Below are 23,948 nucleotides of genomic sequence, written 5' to 3'. Positions count from 1 at the left end.
AACTGCTGCATTCCTTTTCATTGACGGAGGAACCTGTCAATGACCTTGCAATCACGCTAGTCCCCAGGTATGACATGTCACTGCTGGAGCAGTTGCGATATTGGCAGTCATATAATGTCAGTGTCTCCTGTCCCTCCTCCCTTACTATTCCTATGCAACCTGATTCCCATTATTATTATTATTATTATTATTATTATTATTATTATTATTATTTTCTTTCTTTCTTTCTTTCTTCCTTTCTTTCTTTAGAAAATCTAACTCATAGTAGCAGAACTCCAGAACTGTGTGGAAAACGTGGAGGGAAATAAAAATAAATGACAATTGCAATGAGAGTGGGGCTCATGCAGTAATGTCTTAAATCTACAAAAGTTCATGCTACAACTTCTTTTGCTCAGTTAGTCTCAAAGGTGCTACAAGATCCCTTTGCATACTGATGTTCCAGACTAACATGGCAATGTCTATGAATTTCACTCAGTGTAAGGTATTTTTGCTATTGTTTAAATTCCAGTGGGTAAGAACTAAAAGGCCAAATAGGACAAGATCCGCCCAGCCTGGAGAGTGTTCTGTGCTGTTGATGATACATGCTAGATTTCTGTTTGATAACAGCTAAGCTAATCCTTCAGGCCTAAGCTTCCTGTCTAAACTGTCCATTGTGGTGGAGGAAGACCGAGTCAAGGTGCGCTATGACAAGAATGTTCTGGCTGTAGTCTCTCTTTCTGCAGATTTTATTAGAGGGCCTAGGTTGATACCTACCACAACCCTCAGTTTCTTCTTTACACCATCTGATACCATCACTTGCCAAACAGCTGCTTTGACCTCAATGTCATGGATTCCCAGTTGCAGTGGGACCAGTACAAATGGCACTGCAGTGGAGGACTGGCTTTTAATAATGATATCCTGTCGGTAGCGTTGCTTGGCTGTGGAAGCGCTGCAGAAGGCTGGGTTGTGAATCAGCTCCACTCGCACCTGACCACAAAGAGAGAAGAAAGTGATCTTTAAAAGCTGTCTTGGCAATGTAAAAAATTCTGAACAGAGAAGAGGGCAGTTTCTTCCCATGGAACAAGCTTCACAACTCCTTTGCTTTCTCCTTCAAGTAGCTATCTAATTTCTGTTCTGTATATATCAGAGGTTATAGAAAGACTGGTTATAACTGGACGATGACATTTGGCAGAGAAGCTTGTTACAGTCAGTAACCAGCCTCTCTGGGATGTATCAGGCTGTATCCAATTTCGGGGTGTGGGTTGGCTTACCTGTTCCAATTGGAAGGTGGGGAAGTTCCTTTAAGGAAAAGACCTAGATTAGAGGCATTGACCCTGCTTGGAGGACACTGCAGGTTGGCTTCACTTCCAAGTGGCTAGAGAAGGTACCACCAGGCAGTTCACACTGCAGTGGGGATTGTTATCTTTGCCATTCCCGTTGTTTACCAAGTAGGCAGATTGGTGGAGTATTTTTTGGAAAATGGGTCAACCATTCATGGGTTCCAGTCCCTATGCAGAGCCAAAACATTGCAATAGGACTGTAGCCAATAAAGTTGTGGTCTTTTATTCCCAACAAGACATGTGTGTTGTCTCTTTATTTCTACTTGCTCCCCTCTCCCGGCTTGCTGTTTGCTGTAATCAGTGTGGTGGTCCCTCCATATTTGCTGAGGTTATGGGGAAAGACCCTATGAATGGAGAAAAACTGCAAATAAAAAACACTGTTCTTTTTACCTAAGAGAACACCTCTCTAGGAATCTCCAGGTCCTCCAGTGCAACTCTACATCTGACAGAAGTTGATCATAGTATACTGGAGGACCTACAAATGCCCTGAGAAGTGTTTTCTCAAGAACTTCTAGGTTCTCTAGCACAACTCTATGGTTAACTTCTGACAGAGTTGTGCTGGAGGACCAAGAGATTCCTAGAGAAAGCATATTAATCAAAACTGCAAATAAGCAAATCTGCAAAAGTCAAAGTCGCGGATATGGAGGGCCAATTGCACAAACTCCTGTCCAAATCTCAAAGCCTACCCTGATATTCTCTGTTCCATAGTTGTAGAGAACAGCCCGAATCTCCACCTGCTCATTCCTCACTACTGAGTAAGGCACCCTGAGGTCAATGAAGAACTCCTTCATGACTGTTATTTCATAAGGGTCAGCCACACAGATCCCTGTAAGGAAGATCAATAGGGAAGAAAGTAGGTTGAGAATCAAAAACAGTCATGCACCAAATCTCCTTGCAAGCATTATTAAGGAGTTGTCCACTCTACTGACCATGTAGGATGCTTTACCTTTTGTTTCTGAAATGCTCACAGCCAACACCTCCCAGGTTGTAATAGAATCCTTCAGGTAAAAAGACACTGTCTTGGATGAGATCCTAAGTGCAAGAAAAAAGGTGCCATGTCATACCTGGGGGCAGCTGTTAGGTTACACAAACTAATGTGGGAAGCAGATGTGCTAATGTATATGCAGCTACTGTTGGGCATATAATTCTTCCTTAATTCTTCCTAACTTCCAGGACAACTAGCCTATGTTCTTATGTGACAATTTTGTTTCCTCTCATTCCTGCCAGTGTTAACCAGTAATGGCAGTGGGGGACACACTGAACACGAATCAGAACATGAATAAACTTTCCTAGGCATTCTAAAAATCAAAAAGGATTCATATGGGAGCATTGTATTTGTAGTACTGTATGCTGTTTCCATAAGTAGCTATACCCAGAGCAGAACATCCAGCAATAGCATTTACATTTCTATACCGCTTCATATTGAACTCACCACTGTCTAAGCGGTTTACAATCTGAAAGCCAATTGCCCCCAACAAGCTGGGTACTCATTTTACCAACCTATGGATGTATGGAAAGCTGAGTTGACCTTGGAGCCATGGGATCAATCTCACAGCTTTGTGGCTGCAGTACCAGCATTTAACCCCTGCACCACCAGGGCATCCAGTTCCAGTATTAGTAAAGAAAGACCTTTATCTGTCTAATTTATTGTGTCTAGAGTTCAGCAACTTTTAAGTGGGACCATGGACTTTATCGCACCGCTTAAGTAACCCAGCTTATCTCTTCCAAATTGAAGTCTATTTTGAACTGCAGCCAAGTCCTATAGGAAGGATTTTGCCGCCAAAACCGCCCGGCAACTTCAGCCCAGCTGCAGCCTGAGTCCCAGCCAGGCATGCTTCAGGAGCCTCATTTTGAAACTGGGATCTTTCTGACTTCAAAAAATGGCTGCTGAAGCATGTCAGAGACCCGGGCTGCAGTCAAGCTGGATTCTCCGGCAATTTTGGTGACAAAATCCTTGCAATAGGACCCAGCTGCAGTCAATATTAGAATTCAGTTCAGAAGAGGCCCCATGCTTTTTAACCAAGAAAAGCCAGTTAAACTGAACTGAAGGTTGTTTTTTGTTTTAAAAAACACGTTTACACAGAAACTTATCTTTTCCAGAGTCTACTGCTCAAATCACAGCTGGTTCTTAGCCAAGTCCAGCTGGCAGGAACTAAAGGGTATTATCCCAACCCACCATCCCTCCCTCTAGCTGCCAGTTGTGTTGAGGAGTCAAAAAGGAAGGGTAGGCAATTCCAACATTGGAACACACATGGGAGTGAAGTTTAAAACCTTCAGCTTGATTGTCTACTTTCTCCTTTTTCTTAGATGATTTAGGATGGAGAATTCTGAAGCAATACTCTCACTAATCTACATTCAAAACTGATTTTGCAACCCTTTGTGAAGTCTATTAGACAATTAAGAAGACAAGTCTATCTCCAAACTGAAAAGTAAGCTGTTGTAAGCTGTTGTAAAGAGAGAAATATAGCAGACAGGATACCCCTGAGCATTCGGACGTTCAGTCAGCACTTTGGTTTCCCACAACCAGCTCTCTGCAAATTCAGACCTGGAGACAATAGCATCCTCATCCATTATCAATTCCTCATTATCACCTAGGAAAACACAAGACAGGTTTGGTAACGATTATCTTTAGTATTGTGATTCCTCTTTAAGAGGAGGAAATACAAATTCAGAGCTTGACTTTTTTGAAACTCTTTTGTTCAAAGGAAGAATAAAGAGATGGCCTGGTGGATGGTGGAATTGGATGCCATCTCATCATGCTTTGGTGGCTAATGCTTATGGTCACTGTGGTGTTTGTATTATCTGCCACCCCAATACTGATATGGAGGGACTGTAACAGAAGTCTAAGGACATGATCACATGAGTCCTGTTCTTACCACAATTATGCAAATTAATGAAAACACAAACATACTAGTTTTTGAGCAGCCATTGGGAATAGCAAGGGGGAGGGAGACAGGGGGAGAGGAGGACACTGTGACACCAACTGGGCTTGTGCTTTTCTTCCTGTTGTTTTACCTTTATATTTGTAGGGAGGATTCTTCCTTTATTCTATCCATATTATACACACACACAAACACACACACAGATGATGCCACAATGTGTTTTGCAAAGAAAGAAAGAAAGTTCTACTTGCTTCTTGCCAGATGCAGTTGATCTTCTCGTTGATTCGCATCCCGTATGCTTTTAATAAAGTTGCAACATTCAAGGAAAGCAGTTTTGCACTCGTTCTGATCGTCTATGTATTCGGCACGCTTTTCGCAGCTGTACCCCATAGGATTCTCATACATGCCATCTTCACAGCATTTTCTCATTGCCCTGTCTGCATACTGGGCCGCTGAAATATAAACTTTCATGAAACAGCAGAAAGTGTCCTTCCAGACAAGTCTGGCTATCATGCTCAACTGGAGAGAAAACACAGCTGAAATACAGATGAATTCTATTGATCCACAACCCGCTTGCCTTTTTTCTAGTCAGTTACCAGAAACATCAAAATGGTTTGACTTTTTCCTACATTTTATACACTGCCAGTAGTTTGACGGTCAAACACCCTGACTGAAAGGCTATTCATTTGGGAACCAATTCACCAGCCAATATCACATATTTCAGTTTAGCCCCAGGTACTAATAGTAGTGCTCCTTTTCCTTCTATCAGGACACCATAACGTTTTCAAACAAGCTAATTCCCTTCCCATCAATTTCCTTTTGGCTTGAGTATTTCTCCACTCTCATACACATTTTACAACTTTATTCATTTAGACTAAAACATTTTTGTTCCCTGGGGTCTTTGTCACTTGTCACATACCTTTGCTTGTTTTAGACTCAAGGAGCTGTATGGAACGACGACGCCTCCGTCTTGCTACCTGGGGGCACTTTAAATCTGGGAGACAGCAGGAAAGGTAGGAAGAAGATGTTATCGTCCTGACATGAAATAAGAAGGCAATGCTAAATTCTGTGATCTCATGCATGTTTCTCTGATCCTGTGCAGGTTTACTGAAAGGTGAACAGGGTTTATTCCCAAATCAGAGAGAATAGGATTGCAGCCTTAAGGCTTTTTGTGTTCTGTATCCCTCTGTCTCATGAGTCTCTGACAGTCCAGGTTTCAGCCCAAAAGCAGGTTACACTGAATGCTGTTTGAGGCAGAGATGTGGCATCCATCACAGAGGTATGTTTAACCCAAAACTTCTCTGATCCAAATCACCAAATGTGCTTTTTCTTAGAAATTAAAATTTTCTTAGCCTTTGTTGATTTGTGTCATGCATTTGTATGCTAAGTAGTGGAGGATGCTGGGAGACCTGCTTGCCATCTGCAAGATCCTGCTCCCAAAGAGCCTCTTCCAGGCATCCTAGAGTGTACTTTTCAGATGATAAAGTGCTAATACAGAAAGTTACAGACCATGTAGCCATGGCTCTAAAGTGAGATGTGTTGTTTCTCAAAGGAATTCCTTTGCCATGTCACACTTCAGAACTTAAAAACATCAAGTAGTTTGTGAAACAACTACTGGTAATATTTTAAATAATGTTCTAAATGAAAACGAATGTTTTAAATCAGATGCAGGCATAGTGTGGCCCGAACTGCCCCCAGCCCAGGATGCTTTAGTGGCCCCCAGTGCCTCTAAAATTCCTAGACCAAGGTTTTTCTGGCCAAAAAAGGAATGAGTTGTTGCTTCAGGTACAACAATTTTAAAAGGTCTCAAAGTTTCTGGGTACTTGTTATTTTCAAAATGTGGATTTTTGAGAATCAGAAGTGGATTTTCAGCCACTTTGGGTTTTTTCTTTTTTCTTTTGATTTCTAGTAGTCCATGAGGCCCCCAGCAGGTCCCAGGACATTGATGTAGTATATCCATTTTAATTAATTAATTAATTAATTAATTAATGCTAGAGTCATCAAATTGGAAGAACTCCTATGAGCCCTCAAGCATATGGGCTCAGTGCAGGATCCCCAACTAGAATATTCCCAGCAGGTGCTGTCCAGCCTCCTTTGGAAGACATCCAGAGGAGACCCCACCACCTTTCTAGGCAATTGGTTCTATTGCCAAACTGCTCTTACTGTCAACAAGTTCTTTCTAACATTCAATCAAAATATACCCTCTTGCAACTTCAAACCATTAGACCTAGTCCTACCCTCTGGGGCAGCAGAGAACAGACTTTCCTCCTCTCTCTTTGACAGTCCTTGAGGTATTTAAAGAGGGCAATCATTTCCCCCTCTAAGGCCCCGAGGGACTGTGTTTGTTGCCGCTGTTGCCGGAGCGGCTGCCTGGGAGAGGAATCCACCTGCGCAGCTGCGCTCCCACCCAGGACTCGCCGCCAACGGACTCACAAGGCGCTGCCAAGGACCGAGGAGACCAGGAACACCTGAGGGGGAGCCGGGGAGGGGCGTGTCAGTGGCAGGGGCACGCCATAAAAAACCGCTCGCTGGGGAACCTCCCCATCCTGCCCCCTCTAAGGCCCCGAGGGATGTGTTTGTTGCCGCTGTTGCCGGAGCGGCTGCCTGGAGAGAATCCACCCGCGCAGCTGCGCTCCCACCCAGGACTCGCCACCAACGGACTCACAGAGGCGCTGCCAGGACCGAGGGAGACCAGAACACCTGAGGGGGAGCCGGGAAGGGCGTGTCAGTGGCAGGGGCACGCCATAAAACCCAGCTCGCTGGGGAACTCCCCATCTGCCCCCTCTAAGGCCCCGAGGGACGTGTTGTTGCCGCTGTTGCCGGAGCGGCTGCCTGGGAGAGGAATCCACCCCGCAGCTGCGCTCCCACCCAGGACTCGCCGCCAACGGACTCACAGCCATACCTGCGCAACTGCGCATGGCTGCAGGGGACGGGGGGGGCAGGTCCTATTAGCTGTGTCTGCAACAAGGCTTGACTTGGAAAGTAGTCTTACTCTGCTGCAGTTTTCTTACATTGTCTGTGTATGGGGTATATATCGCATGGATTGTGTTTTTCCCATGAGCACCAATGTCATTCTAGCCCCCTCGATGATGTATATTCCATCCGCTATAGTATGTTTTTAGAGTTTTTATTTTCTTGATTTATGTATTGTTGTGGATGTTTATTCTGGGTTTTTGCTGTATGGAGGGTGGGCTTGCACTGTTTTGTATTTTCTTGTAATTACTCTTGTATAATTTTGTATTTTGTTATAACTGTATTGTTGTATATTGTTGTAAACCGCCCTGATGTTTCAAAGGGCGGTATATAAATAAATCTTTTATTATTATTATTATTATTCTCTTCACCAAGCTGAACATGCCCAGCTCCTTCAACTTCTCATCATATATTTTGTTCTCCATATCTCCTATCATCTTTGTTGCCTTTCTCTGAACCCGCTCCCACTTGTCTATATCCTTCTTAAAATGAGGCTTCAGAACTGAAAGTAGTACTCCAGATGAGGCCTGATTTCAATGATTAGTATTAATGGCAATGAAATAATTTCCCTGATGTCTTACATTTAAGATGATAAAATGTATTTTCAAACCACACATTCATGCATTCTGGACATGTCCCACTCCTACCTGATCTTTGTTTTGTGGAAATTTTGCTGCTGGTCTCCAGGGCCAACCCAGCATCTTCAAACACACCAACGTTGTTCCTACCGCTGCCAGCAGTACAGCCAATGTCACTCTTTTCTACTGTGTCCCAAACCTGGAATAGAGTAGACCCCAGTGAAACAATGAATAGATTCAGCAAATTCCAAATCAAGATGAACCTCACTAGGGAGTTTATTGCATCCCCCCAAAAAGCGATTTACCCCTGCTGGGATAGAGTCACTTACGGGATGCAACTGGGAATTATCACATTAAAAATGCAGCTGGTACCACCGGGCAACTGCATCCCGGCTAAATCTTGACTTCTAGTCATGCCCAGCTGGCTGATTTGCAAACATGGGAAGCTCCCAAGTTTGCAATTCAGCCAGTTGAGCATGGTTAGCATCCAGGATGCAGCCAGGATGCAGCTGCCCAGCAGCATCAGTGGCATTTCTAATGTGATGATTTCCGATTGCATCTTGTAAGCGACTCTATCCTGGCAGGGGTAAGTCGCTTTTTGGGGTGTGTGATAAACTCCTAACTTGGTGCATCAAACCCCAAGGAATACTGTACCTTACCTTAGTCTGAGTCAGCTTATACTTTCTGTTCAGGACATAGACAGCTTTGTCCACAACCACAAGACCAACCCGAGCATTTGCATCCCCTTCCACTTTGATGTTCATAGCACGTCCTGGCTGTTGAACTTGATTGTCAGCTGCAGTTGCTCCTTTCACAACCAGCTGTTTGAGACAGGCAACACAGAATGATTGAAATAAAGTGCCATTTTCCTATGATCAGCTTTTCAATAAGTTGCAATGATGGTTTAGAAGTCCCCTGTCCACTTTGTTCTCTCAAAATTAAACAAGGTTACAAGTGTACAATAACTCCCTCATTACAGATTGTTCAATCTACAATTCACAAGGTATATGTGTGTGGGGAACTGTCCCAGGAAAGAGCAGAATTTGCACACTTTTGCTCCAACACATCTAAGAGGGTGCCTTTCTTTGACACTAATAAATAATATCAGCAGAAACCATGACTTACCGTTCCCATGCAGGTATCCTTCACATCCACCCAGACAGAGTCGGCCACAATTTCACTGTTCCCTACACGATAGTAAGCCACAATACGGAAGGAAGGGATGAGATTTGGAGTGATGGCTAGGGTCAGGGTCACTAGATTCTGTCCAGCAGCCTTGGGTTGCCTCCCAACCTTGAGTATTTTCCCTTTAGTCAAGATCTGATGATAAACAAGAGGATTGGTTTAAACTAGTGGTTCTCAAACTGTTTACTCTTGTGACCCCCCCCCCCCCCTTGACATCTACATGCAGATGTTGCTCCCTCTCCAACTAAACCCAGTATATGAATAAAAATATTTTGTTTGTTCAGTGTGAGTATTTTTGTTTGGTCATTTATGTATATTCATATTTTGTAAAGAAGTAACATTGTTCAAATTGGAAAGATATTTTAAAATACTTAACACATACTGTGTCACACACAGCCACACTCTCACACACCAAATGTAACACTCAGTCATGCTCATTCATTCATTCACTCACACATGCATGTGTTCACACTCTCTCTCACACACACAGCCACATATACATTCATTATCTTGTGTATATGTGAGTATACACAAGTGCACATGAATGTAAAAAAGAAATTAAGAGTGTGACTTTCTGGGTGTCTGTGCCTAGGACACAATGGACAAAGTGGATGTACTGGTTGAGTTTCCCTGCTCTCTACCTTCCTCAGGCAGAGGGGGCTGCTTCATGTGCTCTCCTCACCTTTCTCTTCTCCCCCAGGACAGAAAGGATATGGGAAAGGAAGAAGAAGAGGAGCTGGAGGCGTCAGTGCCTCCAAATCTATCAGCCCCCCTTGAGTAACTGCCATGTCCCCTGGGGGGTCCTGCCTCACCATTTGAAAGCCATAAGTTTAAACAATGAGATTCAGACAAGAAGAAAATAAAGACACTGGCATTGTACACATGTACCATAAGTGGAATAAAAATGTTTTTTCACCTTCTCATGAAGGACTTTGTCATATAAGAGTTTGCTTATATCTGATCGGTTCTCAGAAGGGCCATTCTGAAAAGCTGCCCTCAGCCAAAAGCTCTAAAGAAGACAGGGGCTGTAGGGAATATTCCTGATCCTACATCCCCATGAGGACTAGACACATAATGAGAGGTTTTCCCTTTCCTCCCATGAAAACAAATCAAAGACCAAACAATAGAATGTTTTAAAGGAGAATGGAAGTGTATGTTGCCACTATTGGAAAAGAAATGGGGGAAATTATCGATAATAAGCACTGGAGATTAAAAGTGATTATAAGAATAAGAGAAAAGAGAAATTTAGAACAATAATTTTAAAAATTGGGGGACAAAATGGTAAGATGAAGATGTAACAGGATAATGGGATATTAGTAAATGAAATAGTAAATTTCTGGAGCAATGAGTAACGTAGAATATTAATAGATAGAAATAGGAAACAGAAATTAAAACAGAATGTAAAAAAACTTTGAAAAATAGGAGGGCAAAGAAATATGTAATAACAACCCAGCAATGACAGGAACATGAAATATTTTAATATGTAGGGTGTGCAAAGTCTGCATGGAATGTGGGTTAAACTTTGGAATGAATTAGAATTTAATTATGTGTAATCTCATTTCCTTTCTCTTGGTTTGTTTGTTGTTTTTGATATTTGGTGTTATTATTTTAATTTATTTGTTGTATTTTTATTTTGTTTAGCTTAATTTACAACCATTGACTCCACTCCTTAAATAAGAAAATAGATTACACATTCATAAGGAAGATATTTAATGTAAGCTTGGGTACTGTATGGGTGTGAAGGGATAATAAGGTTTTGGTATGTTGAACAAAGGTATGGGTAAGTTAAGGAAGAGAGGATTGGAAGTAAGAAGAATGAAGAAGGATATGGAGAAAACCGAAGATAAGAAACAAAGATAAAGAAATGTAGAATGAAGAAAGGGAGCTGCAAAGAGAGAGAAGGAAAGAAAATAGAAAAGAAGGTTGTTGTGCGGAAGGAGGGGGAAAGGAAAGCATACATGAAACAGAGTAGAAAAAAAGGTAAAGGGGTGGGGTACTTGTAATATATGTTATTACAATATATTGAAGACTAATGTGTGTGGTGTTTAGTTTGAGATGTTGTTGGTTTGTATGTAATTTATTTTCTCAATTAAAGATTATTTTATTTTTTTAAAAAAAGAAAACAAATGCAAAGTCAACAACCAAATAATAAGTTGGACCATGGATTTCCATTCTATCCAGGGCTATATCACTTACTATGTAGGTGAAATAGTTGATCTGGTTCAGCACATTTTGACTGTTGCTTCTCACATTGAAGTTGATAGCTAAGTTGTCCCCAGCCTTGAGCTCAGTAGATGCAATTGATAAATGGAGATAGTTCCCAGATCCTCCCTGGGTTTGGTAGGCTGTTGCCACCATGGTCCTGGTTGCCTGGCGTTCAGCTGGGAGTTCCTCTTTTCTGGTTTTTACCTAAATGGGGTGAGAGGGATTAATAGAATCTCAAAGGAACCACAGAAACTGTTAACTCAATCACACAGCAATCCATAAGGAGCCACTGGGGGGGAAAGATATAATAGCTAAGGGAGGAAAAATGAGCTAGTATCTTGGACCCACCAGGATCTATGAGGTACCTCAGTAAGGTGACCTGCATCATCAGGAAGACAGAACTATGATCTATTATCAGAACAGCAGATAACTACGATATCAGAACATATAACCTCAAAGGTAGGATGTGAAAGTTGTGGGGAAATGAAAGAAACAATTAAGAGTGTTGGGGGAGTAATTGAAGCCCTTTGAAAATGGAAATGCTAGATAGTGAAACTGGAACATTCTGCATCAAGGCTGGGAGTATTTTCTCTCCATTAAGTACCATATTTCCCACACTTTCTGCCATCCCCTATCCTTCACAGAGTCGTTGTCCTTCTTTCTTCCTGCTGATTGCAGTTCACAAAAGAAAAAGATCTCTCTTAGCAGAGGTCTGAACTGATAATCTGAAGAAGGACTTTGAAATGCAGCAAGGGCTGCAGAAAATAAATAAAACCACATGAAAATGCAGCCCTAGAACAGCCAACTGCCCACAAAGCGTGCATGCACGCTGCCACTGAACAATGGTTCCTACCCTAAAAGTGTGCCAATAATGAACAACAGTTTTATTTAGAAGATAAGGCAACACCCAACCACAATGCTTTGGAAAGGACTATAACATAATCTCAGAATGACTCACAGTGATTCTTAGCTCATTGATGTTTGCTGGTGTGTTCAGGATCAGCTTGGCAGTCCCATCATTCTGGGTGGTGGCCTGAGCCTGAATGGGCTCTGATACCACAGGGACCTGAGTAGCTGGGGAGCCATCAGGGTTGGTGACGTATACCTGTGAAGAAATTCCAAAGAAGCAACTGAGAGTGGAGTGTAGAAGTCCTAGCTGAGACTAAATCACTGTTCTCAGGACATTTGCAAGATTTGGGCAATTTCTAGGGCTATTTGTGCACCTCGCTCTGGATTTAAGACAGCACTAGCAAGGCTGGAACTGGGCCATTACCATCAGTCCATAGGGCATCCCCGGCTTGAAGAACATTGGGGTTTTTGTGAAGTGGAGCTGATAGGGGGATGTCACGATGCTAATGCTGCCTTTCTCAGCCACCACCATGTCGCTTCCTGGAGAGAGAGGAGAGGGAAATTAGATAAAAATATGAAACTAAGTTGTTAGAAGAGCAGAGAAATGTTGAGAGAATATGTGCGGCACATAAAACTGAAGTATATTCCATTTTCAAACCTCCTGTCCTCAAACCCTTCACTGTCAGCTCTGGGCCAAGACAGAATCCCTCACAAGGCAGGATTTGACCCAAGTGTCTTCATTTGTTGACTCAGACAGAGAAAAGATATAGCTATAGTCAACACAAGAATCCAGAAGCTGAACTATCTTCACACAACACTGTGAATGATACCCCTTAAGGCAAATTCCAGAGTTCCCTCTATGAGCCATCTACTAATTCATGGTGCTTTGAAGCCACAACTCACCAGACTCTGTCATCACTGTTACAGAGATGTATAGAGAGTGTCCGACAAGCTCATTGGTGTTGCGAAATCGGGTCTGAAGCATGGCTTTTGTGAGTGCTGCCTCCCCTTCCCCATCAACAATCTAGAAAGGAGGGGAAAAGATGAAAACGAAATCAAAGTTGTATACTCTTTCCCTTACCACCCCCCTCACTCTCATTCAAAGACAAATATATGGGCCATCTTACTTGAATTCTCCTGAGTGAGTCTGGAATACTCTTTTTCTCATCATCAAGTTTCACTCCAAAGAGGACAAAGGCTACACCTTCTACTTTCTTCCCATAGAGGTACCTGGAAGAACACAATGAAGCAAGACATGTTGTTTGTTCACATCTATCTTGTTGATGCCTAACATGTAGGCAAGACATTTACATTTGACATCATATAGGACTACATAGGTGCATGTAGTTGAACCATTACCCACAGTCATTTATTTATTTAGTTGGTTAGTTAGTTATGATGCTGCCTTTCTCCCCAAGGTGACTCACTGATAAAACTGGTTGATAACTCAACAATAAGAATGTAAAACAATCAAAATAATCTCATTAAAACAGTATAAAATTGCATAAAAAGAAATACAAAAGTTAAAAATCACAAATAGAACACACATCCCATGTAAAAGCCTCCTTGACAATGATAATAAATTAAATATTGTCTCCACTCATGTCTCCGTTGATTGAGGAACTTTCTTGCAGCACATTTTGGGACTGAGCTGGGGAAAGCAGGACTCTGGTAAGGTAAGGCAGGGGAATAAAGTGAAGAGAGAATTCATGTTCCTGGACCATCTGGTCCTTTTGATATTTCATTTAGATTCTGTGATGCTCAGGGCAGATGTATGAACAAATACATCATCATAGTTCAAAGAGACAAACTCAATGACACAGAATATATGTTATGGCAAATGGTCACTAGAAGCTTCTTGAAATGGTAAAATGGAAGCCAATGGGCAGCCCAATCAGGATTAGCAGCACATGAAGTGGGAAGTAGTGGCATAGCTGGAGTTGGTGTCACCCAGTGTGTGTGGGAGAGGGGGAGCAGCGCTGCCACAGCAGTCATCACCACTGGAGGAGGCAGTGCCTTAGCCCCCAGAGTTCCCTTTGGGTTATAACATGGCTTCAGCCATGCAGAAACCCAAACAGAAGGTATTGCCCCCTCCCCAACAGCCACTGCCACTGGAAGAAGTGGTGCCTCAGCCCAGAAGGCCATTTGGGCTCTGACATGGCTGTTGGGCAAGTAAGAAAGGGATGTGACACCCCTTCTCACTCGCCCAGCAGCTGCACCAATCCCACTGGGTGTATCACCCTATAGGGTGACACTCCTCTCTGGGGTGTAACTCAGTGAGTTCTGCAGCCCCTGCATTTCCCTAGTGATGACACTGGTGGGAAGATAAATAACTTTTCGTGCTGTGGTCTTAACAAAATTCATCTTTGTGGCTGCTTTGAACTCTAAAAGAGAAAGCCCAGTTGGGATAACAGCTGCTTAGAGTAAGTGGTTCTTCTTTGGACCACAGCAGTCAAAACCTTCTCTCTGCCCACCATGCTATTTACAATATCTAGTGGCAGCTGGCAAATCTCATGGGGCTACAAATCTACTCTGCATTTTAACTCAGACTTAACTGTGTAAGGTGGTGCTCCTGTTGGGAGGTTGAGTGTGGCACCTCAGTAGCCAAACGAAGCAACTAAAAGACTAACACGGTTTATTAGGTATTGGACCAAGATATTTCTTCTTTTAATTTTTTTATTTAATTTTTTGTCATATTCAGCATTAACCATACTGATTTAGTTTTGTTAATTTTAAAACCTGCGTATTGGCCAAAATCCTGCACAATATCTAGTAATCTACAGATATTTTCATTTGGACCTTCTAAAAAAGAAATTGCTAGGTCATCTGGATAGGCTCATATTTTATATTTAAATCCTTTAATTGAAGTTCCTTATATTTGATTCTCTTCTCTAATCTTGTTGCTTAAAATTTCAAAACATAGGATACATAGAAGTGGGGACAGAGGACAGCATTGTCTCATTCCTTTGATAATACCATAACCTTTGGTTTTCTCACCATTTACAATTATTTGAGCATTCGAGTTTTCTAGATTGCCTATATCCAGCCAATAAATCTTTCTCCAAGGTCCATCCTCATCTTTGTTTCTGTCATAAACCACCAATTTACTTTGTATAATAATAATAATAATAACAACAACAACAACAACAACAGTATTTATTTATATGCCGTCCAATCACTGGGAATCTGGGCAGCTTACAACAGAGGGGATAATACAAGGCAATGACAATAAACATGAATTAAAAAATAAATGTAACATGGCAATGTGTTAAACAGTAACAATAAAATTGCGATTAACAATAGCAGTGAATAACAAAAAATACATAGCAATTATAGCAACAAAAATATGTAGTAATTATAGCAACAATAAAATTAATAGAGCAAAATACATAACAGTTAATAATAATAATAATAATAATAATAATAAAATTTTATTTGTATCCCGCCCCTCTGAGAACAATTGGAGCAAAACAAGTAAAAAGAAAACAATCCCCATTGTCAACCCCCCCATCCCAATAGTAAAAAACAATATAAACTATACAGAGAGAAAAAAGGGGAGGGGGAGACAAGACCCAGGTGGGAGGAGCGTCAGCAAACAGTCCCTCGCCCAGCATTCACTCGCAGATGGTGGAGAGGAGGAAAGGAGGGCTACTCCTCCTCCTTACGTTTATTGCATGGGACTTGGAGAATGGGTATGGAGTGAAACGGAAAGGAACGAAACAGAAAGGGGAAAAAATATGTTATCGCACAGGAGAACACTGCCAATGCCACCAGGAGTCCCCAAACCATTCCTCAACCATTCCCTCAATCCTTCTGCTCCGTTCCCGTTTTCCAAGTCCCATGCCATAAATGTAGAAGTCTTCCTTTATGTCAAGGAATAATAATGCCAATTTCCCCCTGGGTTTTTCTTGTAATTTTCAGTTATATTTATCATCGTTCTTATATTCCATTTCCTTTGTCTTTGTGGCAAAAAGCCAGACTGATCTTCACGTATTCTGTCTTGAAGTACTTTTCTCAGGACTGAAGCAGATGGTGATGAAGGAGCGGCCTCTGGCCACTCTGGCCATGATTGGGCCAGGACTCTGGCGACTGCATGGCACTCTCCTGAAGTGGGCCACTGCTGTGGTCCCAAATGGTCTGTTTGCAAGAGCAGAAAGGTCTGGTTCTTGCCACCAGCTGTTTTGGGGCCATGCTTCATCAGAATGCTAATTTATTTTAAAATATCCTAATAACTGTGTTTAATATAGGAGGGCTGTACACTGAGAATGTTTTCTCCCTCACTTACCTACTTGATCAAACTTTGTGAAGGAGGCAGACAATTTTATGACAAGAATGTAGTCTGGAAGCATGCTATCTCTAGATCAGGTTGCAAATTATTTTCTTCTGAACAAAATTTCAGAACAGAATAATTGGCTTATTCTGAAGATGATAAGCAGGTATCAAAGTACCCCTTACTTTTCCACAGCTGCATATACACCCACCTTGCAGTGATAGACACTATGAAATCTTCATTGGTATCAACATAATAAAACTTTTCTGCCGGTTCGATTGCGACTTCAAAGCTTGGCAATACTGGGGGGGAAAACAGAGAAAAGAAGGAGGTAAACATTCATGAAAGGAAAGGAGATATTACGATATGAGATTTTATTGCATGGAACCTGGTTACATGATCTGTCTTGAAAGAATTTTGGCCCTTAAACTCACGGTTTAAGATCTTGTCCTCATTGTCTAGGATAATTCCAGGATAACCTGGAGTATCCTGGCCTGGAGCTGCTCCAATCTCCCCCTGTGACCTTGCCCTCTGTTTCCACATGGGGACAACTCTACACACAAATCCTACTGAGCCACCTGGCACGTCATAGAATCATAGAATCATAGAGTTGGAAGAGACCACAAGGGCCATCCAGTCCAACCCCATTCTGCCATACAGGAACTCACAATCAAAGCATCCCTGACAGATGACCATTCAGCCTCTATTTAAAAACCTCCAAAGAAGGAGACTCCACCAATCTCCAAGGAAGTGTGTTCCACTGTCGAAAAGCTCTTACTGTCAGGAATTTCCTCCTAATGTTTAGGTGGAATCTCTTTTCCTGTAGCTTGCATCCATTGTTCCAAGTCCTATTCTCTGGAGCAGCAGAAAACAAGCTTGATCCCTCCTCAGTATGATACCCCTTCAAATACTTAAACAGGGCTTTCATCTCACCTCATAACCACCTCTTCTCCAGCCTAAACATGCCCAGCTCCCTAAGTCTCTCCTTGTAGGGCATGGTTTCCAGACCCCTAACCATTTTACTCACCCTCCTCTGGTACAGGAAATGAATGCTCCAGATCTTCCCAGAAGATATGGAGTGAGAGGCAAGTTTTTAAATTTCATTTTAAAAGTGTCATGCCCTGGTTCTGGTGCTAAATGTGCCAGATCTAATCCACACTATTTATACCAGAAGCAAGGTTTGGGCTGTGCGTTGTCTAAACAGGACATCACCTAAATGGTGTGTGTGTGTGTGTGTGTGTGTGTGTGTGTGAAATGGGCCTTTTGACCTATGCAAGCAAGGCCTGAGTCATGCTAAAACTGGAGTAGCAATGGTAAAGTACAAAAGTGTGTCTTGGCTGAGGCAGAAGATGGAAGAAGAGATGAAGCCAGGGATCAGACAAAGAAAGCTCCAAACAAAGAAGGTATTTTTCCTTACCATATTCTTTGACCTCAAATGGTGTTTTAAAAGTCTCCTGGGGGGAATCTTGATACCTAGCCACAGCATTCCAGACTCCCACACTAGAGAAGAGAAACAGGGGGATTAGTCACTGCTTCTGTTTTTATCAGTCCACAATGACAAATGTGAAATGCCAACCATGCATCCCGGTCCTGGCATGTATAGAGTCACAATGAACATCCACACATTTTAAGATCTTTGACCCTTATCTCTAGAGAAGAATACCTGGCCTCCAAGTCTTAAGGCCTGGACATGAAGAAGCTGAACTCTGCCCTGCCCCAGCCCCCAGGTTCAAATTCTGACTTGTTCGTGGTGCTCATGGGTGGTTTTATGGAAATCCCTTCATTCCTACTGTTTGCCTAGCCTCCTTGCTGGGTTTTGTAGAATTAATATAGAATAATGCCTCATATGTACTACCCCAAGTTCTTTAGAGAAAAGGAGGGGATAAAATATGATGGACAAATACAGCAAAAAAGCATGTGTGAGAGTGCTCAGAATTTTCATAGCTCAAATGAAAATCAGAAAACTGGGTTAAAGGATGCCATGTATATTACAGTGGGCCCTTGGACCCACCATGGATACCAAAATCTGTGGATACTCAAGTCTCATTAAATACAATGGCAGTGGATGCTCAAATCTCACTATATAAAATTGCAAAATCAAGGTTTGCTTTTTGGAGTTTATACATTTTAAAATTATTTTCAAACCATCGATGCTTGAATTCGTGAATAAAAAAGCTGTGGTTATGGAGGGCTGACCGTAATATGCTTTTGTCACCAATTGCCATTCCAACTTAGTTTCTGTATATGCTTGGTGTAGGGCAATTTTCATAATCAGTTACCTGACAGTCTCAGGTACATGGTACGACTGGGTGATCTGTAATGAAGAATTGGTAATAGTCTGGCTGACAACAATGCCATCTGGTGTCTGGAAAGGGAAAGACATATTTATGAGGGTGTTCAAGGGATACAAAATATCTGAGCATATTATTTATGTTTCATATGATAAAACCTTCTTCTGGGCTTAGTCTGTGCACCATCAGGGTGTGGAGATCAGAAACAATATAGCAGGTCCGAGCACTAAATTGAAATCAGCAAGTGTTGCTGTTAACTGCCCTCAAACTGACCTCAATCTATGGTGACCACTATGAATGAGAGACGTCCAAATCATCCTATACTCAACTGCCCTCTGCACTTCCAAATTCATGGCTGTGGTTTCTCTGATTGAATCTATCCATCTAGAATAGTGGTCTCCAAACTTTTTTGGGATACCGCCCCCTCTACTCTTTGGTGATAACCCTAGTGCCCCCCTGAGCATATTTTTTGATATTAGGTCTACTGTTCTACTGCAAATTCAAGACAGCCAATCTCAGTCACTGCTCCCTTTGCACCAAGTCACCTTGGAAGCAGCAACTGAACAGCTGGCTCAGCATCAACCGAGAAGCTTCTTGCTTGTGCTGGTCTTGCAGCAAAGGCCAGGACAGGCAAAGATCTTTTTGGTCACTGTTTCACTGGCTGCTCAGTTGCTGACCCTGAAAAGTACCCTGTAAAGAAATTTCATGCAATCCTCATCCTCACCATGGTCCTAAAGGCCACTGGTTCACCTTGTCTTTCTTGCACACCAATACTTTGACTGAAGGTCTCCCTGCCACCCCCTTTTTACCTCACTGCCCCCCTACTGCCCCACTTTTCCCTCGCTGCCCCCCTGGGACCTTCCACCGTACCCAGCGGAGGGTGTACTGCCCACTTTGGGAATCACTGATCTAGAATGTAGTCTTTTCCTTTTGTCCTCAACTTTAGCAAGTATTATCCTCTTTCTTCTCATGATAGATGTTTATCACACTATGCTCTTAAAGAGCTACTATTCCAGTGTGACTCCTCTAGCAGCCTCCTGTTGCATGCTGGGATTGGCAGTTTTAAGGAGCTGAACTTCTCTGCCTGAGAATTCTAAATACCCCTCCTTAAAACTGCCAATCCCAGCATGCAACAGGAGGCAGCTAGAGGAGTCACACTGGAATAGTACCTCTTTAAGAGCTCGTCTGATAAACACCATAGAGTGGACCCTTGTTATATGCTGGGGTTTGGTTCCAAGATCCCCCGTGTATAACAAAATCTGTGGATGCTCAAGTCCCATTAAATATAATGACTTAGCAAAATGGTGTCCCTTGTAAAAAATGGAAAATTAAGCTTTGATATTTGAAACTTATACTTTTTTGAACCTTTTCAAAGTGTGGATGCTTGAATCTGTGTATAAAAAAATCCATGTATAAGAAGGTCTGACTGTACAATCAAAATATGGTAACCTCAGTTTAGTCATTTTTGCTTCTAGGAAGTGTTTGAGCAGGATTCAAATTCTAGTTTAGCTGTACAGCTCACTGGATGGACTTGGGCTAAGCATTCAGGCTGAACTGTCATAAGCAGAAAAGAAGATATGCCACTCTGGGCTTCTTGAAGCAGGAGCATGATATAAATTTAAGACATAATATTTCTTTTGGCAAGGCTTTAGTGAGCTTGTTTTATTACTGGGTCATTAGTGAGATTGGTAAGTATTTCCATGGTTTTATAAAGCTTTGGTACAGGGCCTTTAATGAAAGTTACACATATACACAGATACACAGAAAGAAAAGCTATACAGCAAGAGTACAGCCAATCAGTTGCATGTAGGGTTGCCATCCCTGAGGACCTCCAAACCGGGAAAAATGTAGGACAAGGTTTAAAAATGTAGGACCTTTTTTTCCCCTGGCAAAAAAAGGTCCTACATTTTTAAACCTTGTCCAAGGCCTCGCTGGGGCCTGGGAGACAGCATATCCCAAGCCCCAGCCAGGCCTCGGAGAACTCCGTGATCACGGAGCCGCCTCCAGAGCCTCGCTGGGGGGGGCAAACCCGGGGGCAGGGACAAACCGGGGTGGGACCGTGTGGACCCGCCCCAAACCGGGAAAGTCTCGCCCCCAGGCAGGATATGGCAACCCTAGTTGTATGGTCCCTAGGTCCCATTTGGAAGAGTCCCCAAACCCAAGAGCCTTAAGAGCCCCAAAGTTCAAGATTTCCCAATTTTACATTTGGGGTCCTAAGAAAAATCCAAAACCATAGAACCACCATAAAAACATGGAGAGGTTCTTTGTCTTGGTCTTTCCTTATTTTCTGTATTTATTGGTGAAAACAAGGATTTGACACATAAGAGGCTAATATGTTTTTTACTTGTCACTAGATTGGAAATCAGGAGGTCTGTGTGGGAAGAGTCTTGGGGGGAAATTGCCCCCATTCCGTTCTCAGTTGCCCCCTAATTCAAAATGGCCTGAGTAGTTACTCTCTATCATCATGATATTTTTGCATGAAACTCTAAGGAAGTACAGTATCACTTATTCAGGCAAGTTTGCCCATATCATACATTTGTACATAAGATTCTCACCTCAAATTCAACAATCACATTTTTGTCCAAACGTTCCAAGCCATGACCCATAGAGAAGACACGATAGCGCACTGAGGGGAGAGAGAAAAATGTGAAGAGGGTATTTTTTATTTGTGACCAAAGTCTAATCTGCATGTTAGAAATAATGCAGTTTCACACCACTTTCACTGCTGGTAGAAAGGATTACAAGAAAGTGAAAAACAGGGAAAGAGCAGCACCATTTGCCCATTTCTATCATCCACTGACCTCTGCATGGAAGGTTTTGGCTGCATCTGCATCTGCAGAAATAAAGCAGTTTGACACCACTAATTGTCATGGCTCAGTGCTATGGAATCCTGAGGTTTGTAGTTTACTGTGGCACCAGAGTCTTTGACAGAAAAGGCTCAATGTCTCACAAACTACTAATCTCATAATTATATAGCATTGAGTTAAAGCGTCAAACTGCACTATTGCTGCAGTGCAGATTAGACCTAAGCCACACATTGATACCCAGAACAATTTAAATTTCCACAACCAAAAAATGGGAGAGAGGTGTCCAACCTTTGAGATGATTCTGAGCAGAGAGTGTGTTTATTACTCAAAATAACATAAAATTCCACATCCATTCCAAACAATACATAATCATAGAACACATACCTACATAAATAACACAAATGTAAACCAATACATTAAACCTTTCATATTTCTATGATGCATTAATATCTTATCTTGATACTTCTCACCTAACCTTAATGCATTTGCTTTTTAATTTAAATGAGTTCCATGATATATGGTTGTGGTTTTTACTCTTATTATCTACCCTTACTTGTTACTCTCTATTTTTCAATAATTTCACCCCTCTATCTTTCTTTACAGATCAAATATATCATATTAACCAGTTGTTTAAATATCTGGCCATACAGATTTCCGGCATTTTCTGACTAAAGCTTATTCTTCCTCAGCTTTTTAAACTGATTTATTTTTCAGGTAATGAATCAATTTATCCATCTCTCTTTTTATTTCTTTTTTCATCTCTGTTCTTAAATCCTTGAGATACTGGTGGCTCTCTTGTCTAAGTGTTTGAAATTCCTCGACAAATAACATACTAGTGTCAGTTATTTTATTACTGAGTGTCCTCTATTGAGAGTCTCTTTTGCATTGTAACCAGAGCTTGCACTTGTTTTGCTGCTTTCCTTGTTCCAGAAGCACTTTTCTCTCTTCTGTGTAAATATGTGTGTGTGTGTGTGTGTGTGTAAATATCTATCTATCTATCTATCTATGAAAATAGTCTGGTTTTTTTAAAACTTTCTGTAGTTCTGACATTGTCCAGCAGATGACAGTGAATCACAACTTCCCTTTTTGTTTTCTCTTCTTTCAATTCAGATTTGTAATAAATAAATAAATAAATAAAATAATTCAAGACCATTGTCTGTTTTTCATGTTCTTATCATTCAGATCCCTGAAATATTTGGCTTAAAAGACTGCCACCTTGAATATGCTCTCCTTTTGGTTCTCTATTTAATTGCACTCTTGAAAAAGTTATTCAGTATACAATATTATACTATAGGTATTTAGTTCCAACCAATACACCAGATTTGATTACTTCCAAAAAAGAAACCTCTACTCTCAGGTTTTTCCTCTATATAAGCTTATGATCTTTAAAAGTTACTCTACTTGTTAGGATTTCCACTTAATCCTACAATATTGTAAATATACAATTAAATTAATTAACAGTTCTAAAAGACAGGACTATTAACTGTACTATTAAACAACTTCTATCCTGTATATGATAGCTTAACTAAAAGTTAACATAGGCGGGATACAGACGGGCAGGAGAAGACGTCTTGGAGGTGTATTCTGCTGAATACGGAGCCTCCAGACCGCCAGCCCCGGGGGCGTGCTTCAGGTGTTGGGGCTTCCACATGGGGGGCAGTGAAGACGCCTCACCTGGGGCCGTTTCAGACCCGGAGTTTCCAAAACCGACGCCTTGAGGACGCTGCAAAAAGAGGGGCAGCTTCCACACGGGTGGCCAAAAATGGGGCTTTTTTTTTTCCTTTGCCGGCTGGCGGATGCGCAGCTGCGCAGCTGCAGCGCTAGCAGCCGGCGCAGAAAGCCTATGGGCACATTAAAGTGCCCAAGCCCCTTTAAAACTTCCCCCCCCCCCGCTCGCCCAAGAATGGTGGTCTCCTGCCAGCTGGTGATCAGCTGGTGTTGGCATCCTTGTCTGCACTATATAGAAAAGAAACGGGGAAAAGCAGCACCTTTTTAATGCCGCTTCTTCCCGCTTGGGGCGTGCGGGGTGTGTGTGTTCATGGCGGCATTCAGGTAAGGGCCGTCTGAAGGATCTACCTTCATGATGTCATGAATACACCCCTTTTTGCCCGTCTGTAACCCGCCATAGGTAGTTTAACTTAAAAATTAATTTACTAATTCATCTATATATTGCAATCTATTATTTCAGTCCTTACAGACTTAATGAAATCCCTCTAAAACAATTGAACACATTATTGATACTCAATGCAATTAAGAAATTAATTCATTTATCTTAATCAAGGGAAATGATATTGATGCTTAATGAATGAAAAAAGATATTGATAATGAATAATGAATGTTTTTTACTTTAACAATTTACTAAAATGATATTTTCCTAAACCTTTATTCTTCCAAGCTCAATTTTATATCAATCTAGTGCAAATAGTCTCTGGTTTTATAATTTCCTTATCTTAGGTGTTCAGATTAAATCCCTACTGACTTGTCTTCCTGTCAATGTACTGCAGTGTTGTTTATTCATTATCAAGTGTCTATGTATCCAAATGTCCATTATTAAATTTGTAAAAATGTCTGTGGAAATCTGTAGAGATG

The 23,948-nt window shown here is 41.7% G+C and overlaps 1 protein-coding gene across 1 annotated transcript in view; it reads right to left on the bottom strand.

The window, feature by feature from the left end:
• The window catches only part of C3 (complement C3), a 54,927-nt gene that overhangs the window by 19,931 nt on the left and 11,048 nt on the right, over positions 1 to 23,948 (bottom strand). The window contains exons 4-21 of the mRNA XM_042450300.1: positions 21,108 to 21,178; positions 18,541 to 18,626; positions 17,679 to 17,761; positions 16,473 to 16,563; positions 13,119 to 13,221; positions 12,895 to 13,015; positions 12,416 to 12,531; positions 12,101 to 12,247; positions 11,134 to 11,346; positions 8,878 to 9,072; positions 8,412 to 8,573; positions 7,822 to 7,951; positions 5,121 to 5,195; positions 4,453 to 4,653; positions 3,799 to 3,910; positions 2,266 to 2,351; positions 2,006 to 2,145; positions 754 to 966 (exon numbers count right to left, since the gene is read on the bottom strand). Of these exons, the coding sequence (XP_042306234.1) occupies positions 754 to 966; positions 2,006 to 2,145; positions 2,266 to 2,351; positions 3,799 to 3,910; positions 4,453 to 4,653; positions 5,121 to 5,195; positions 7,822 to 7,951; positions 8,412 to 8,573; positions 8,878 to 9,072; positions 11,134 to 11,346; positions 12,101 to 12,247; positions 12,416 to 12,531; positions 12,895 to 13,015; positions 13,119 to 13,221; positions 16,473 to 16,563; positions 17,679 to 17,761; positions 18,541 to 18,626; positions 21,108 to 21,178 (2,345 nt within the window). The remainder of the gene's footprint in view (positions 1 to 753; positions 967 to 2,005; positions 2,146 to 2,265; positions 2,352 to 3,798; positions 3,911 to 4,452; positions 4,654 to 5,120; positions 5,196 to 7,821; positions 7,952 to 8,411; positions 8,574 to 8,877; positions 9,073 to 11,133; positions 11,347 to 12,100; positions 12,248 to 12,415; positions 12,532 to 12,894; positions 13,016 to 13,118; positions 13,222 to 16,472; positions 16,564 to 17,678; positions 17,762 to 18,540; positions 18,627 to 21,107; positions 21,179 to 23,948) is intronic.

This window comes from Sceloporus undulatus, chromosome 2, assembly GCF_019175285.1.
Source record: "Sceloporus undulatus isolate JIND9_A2432 ecotype Alabama chromosome 2, SceUnd_v1.1, whole genome shotgun sequence".
Classification (NCBI taxonomy): domain Eukaryota; kingdom Metazoa; phylum Chordata; class Lepidosauria; order Squamata; family Phrynosomatidae; genus Sceloporus; species Sceloporus undulatus.
This window is presented reverse-complemented; position numbering and strand designations above follow the sequence as displayed.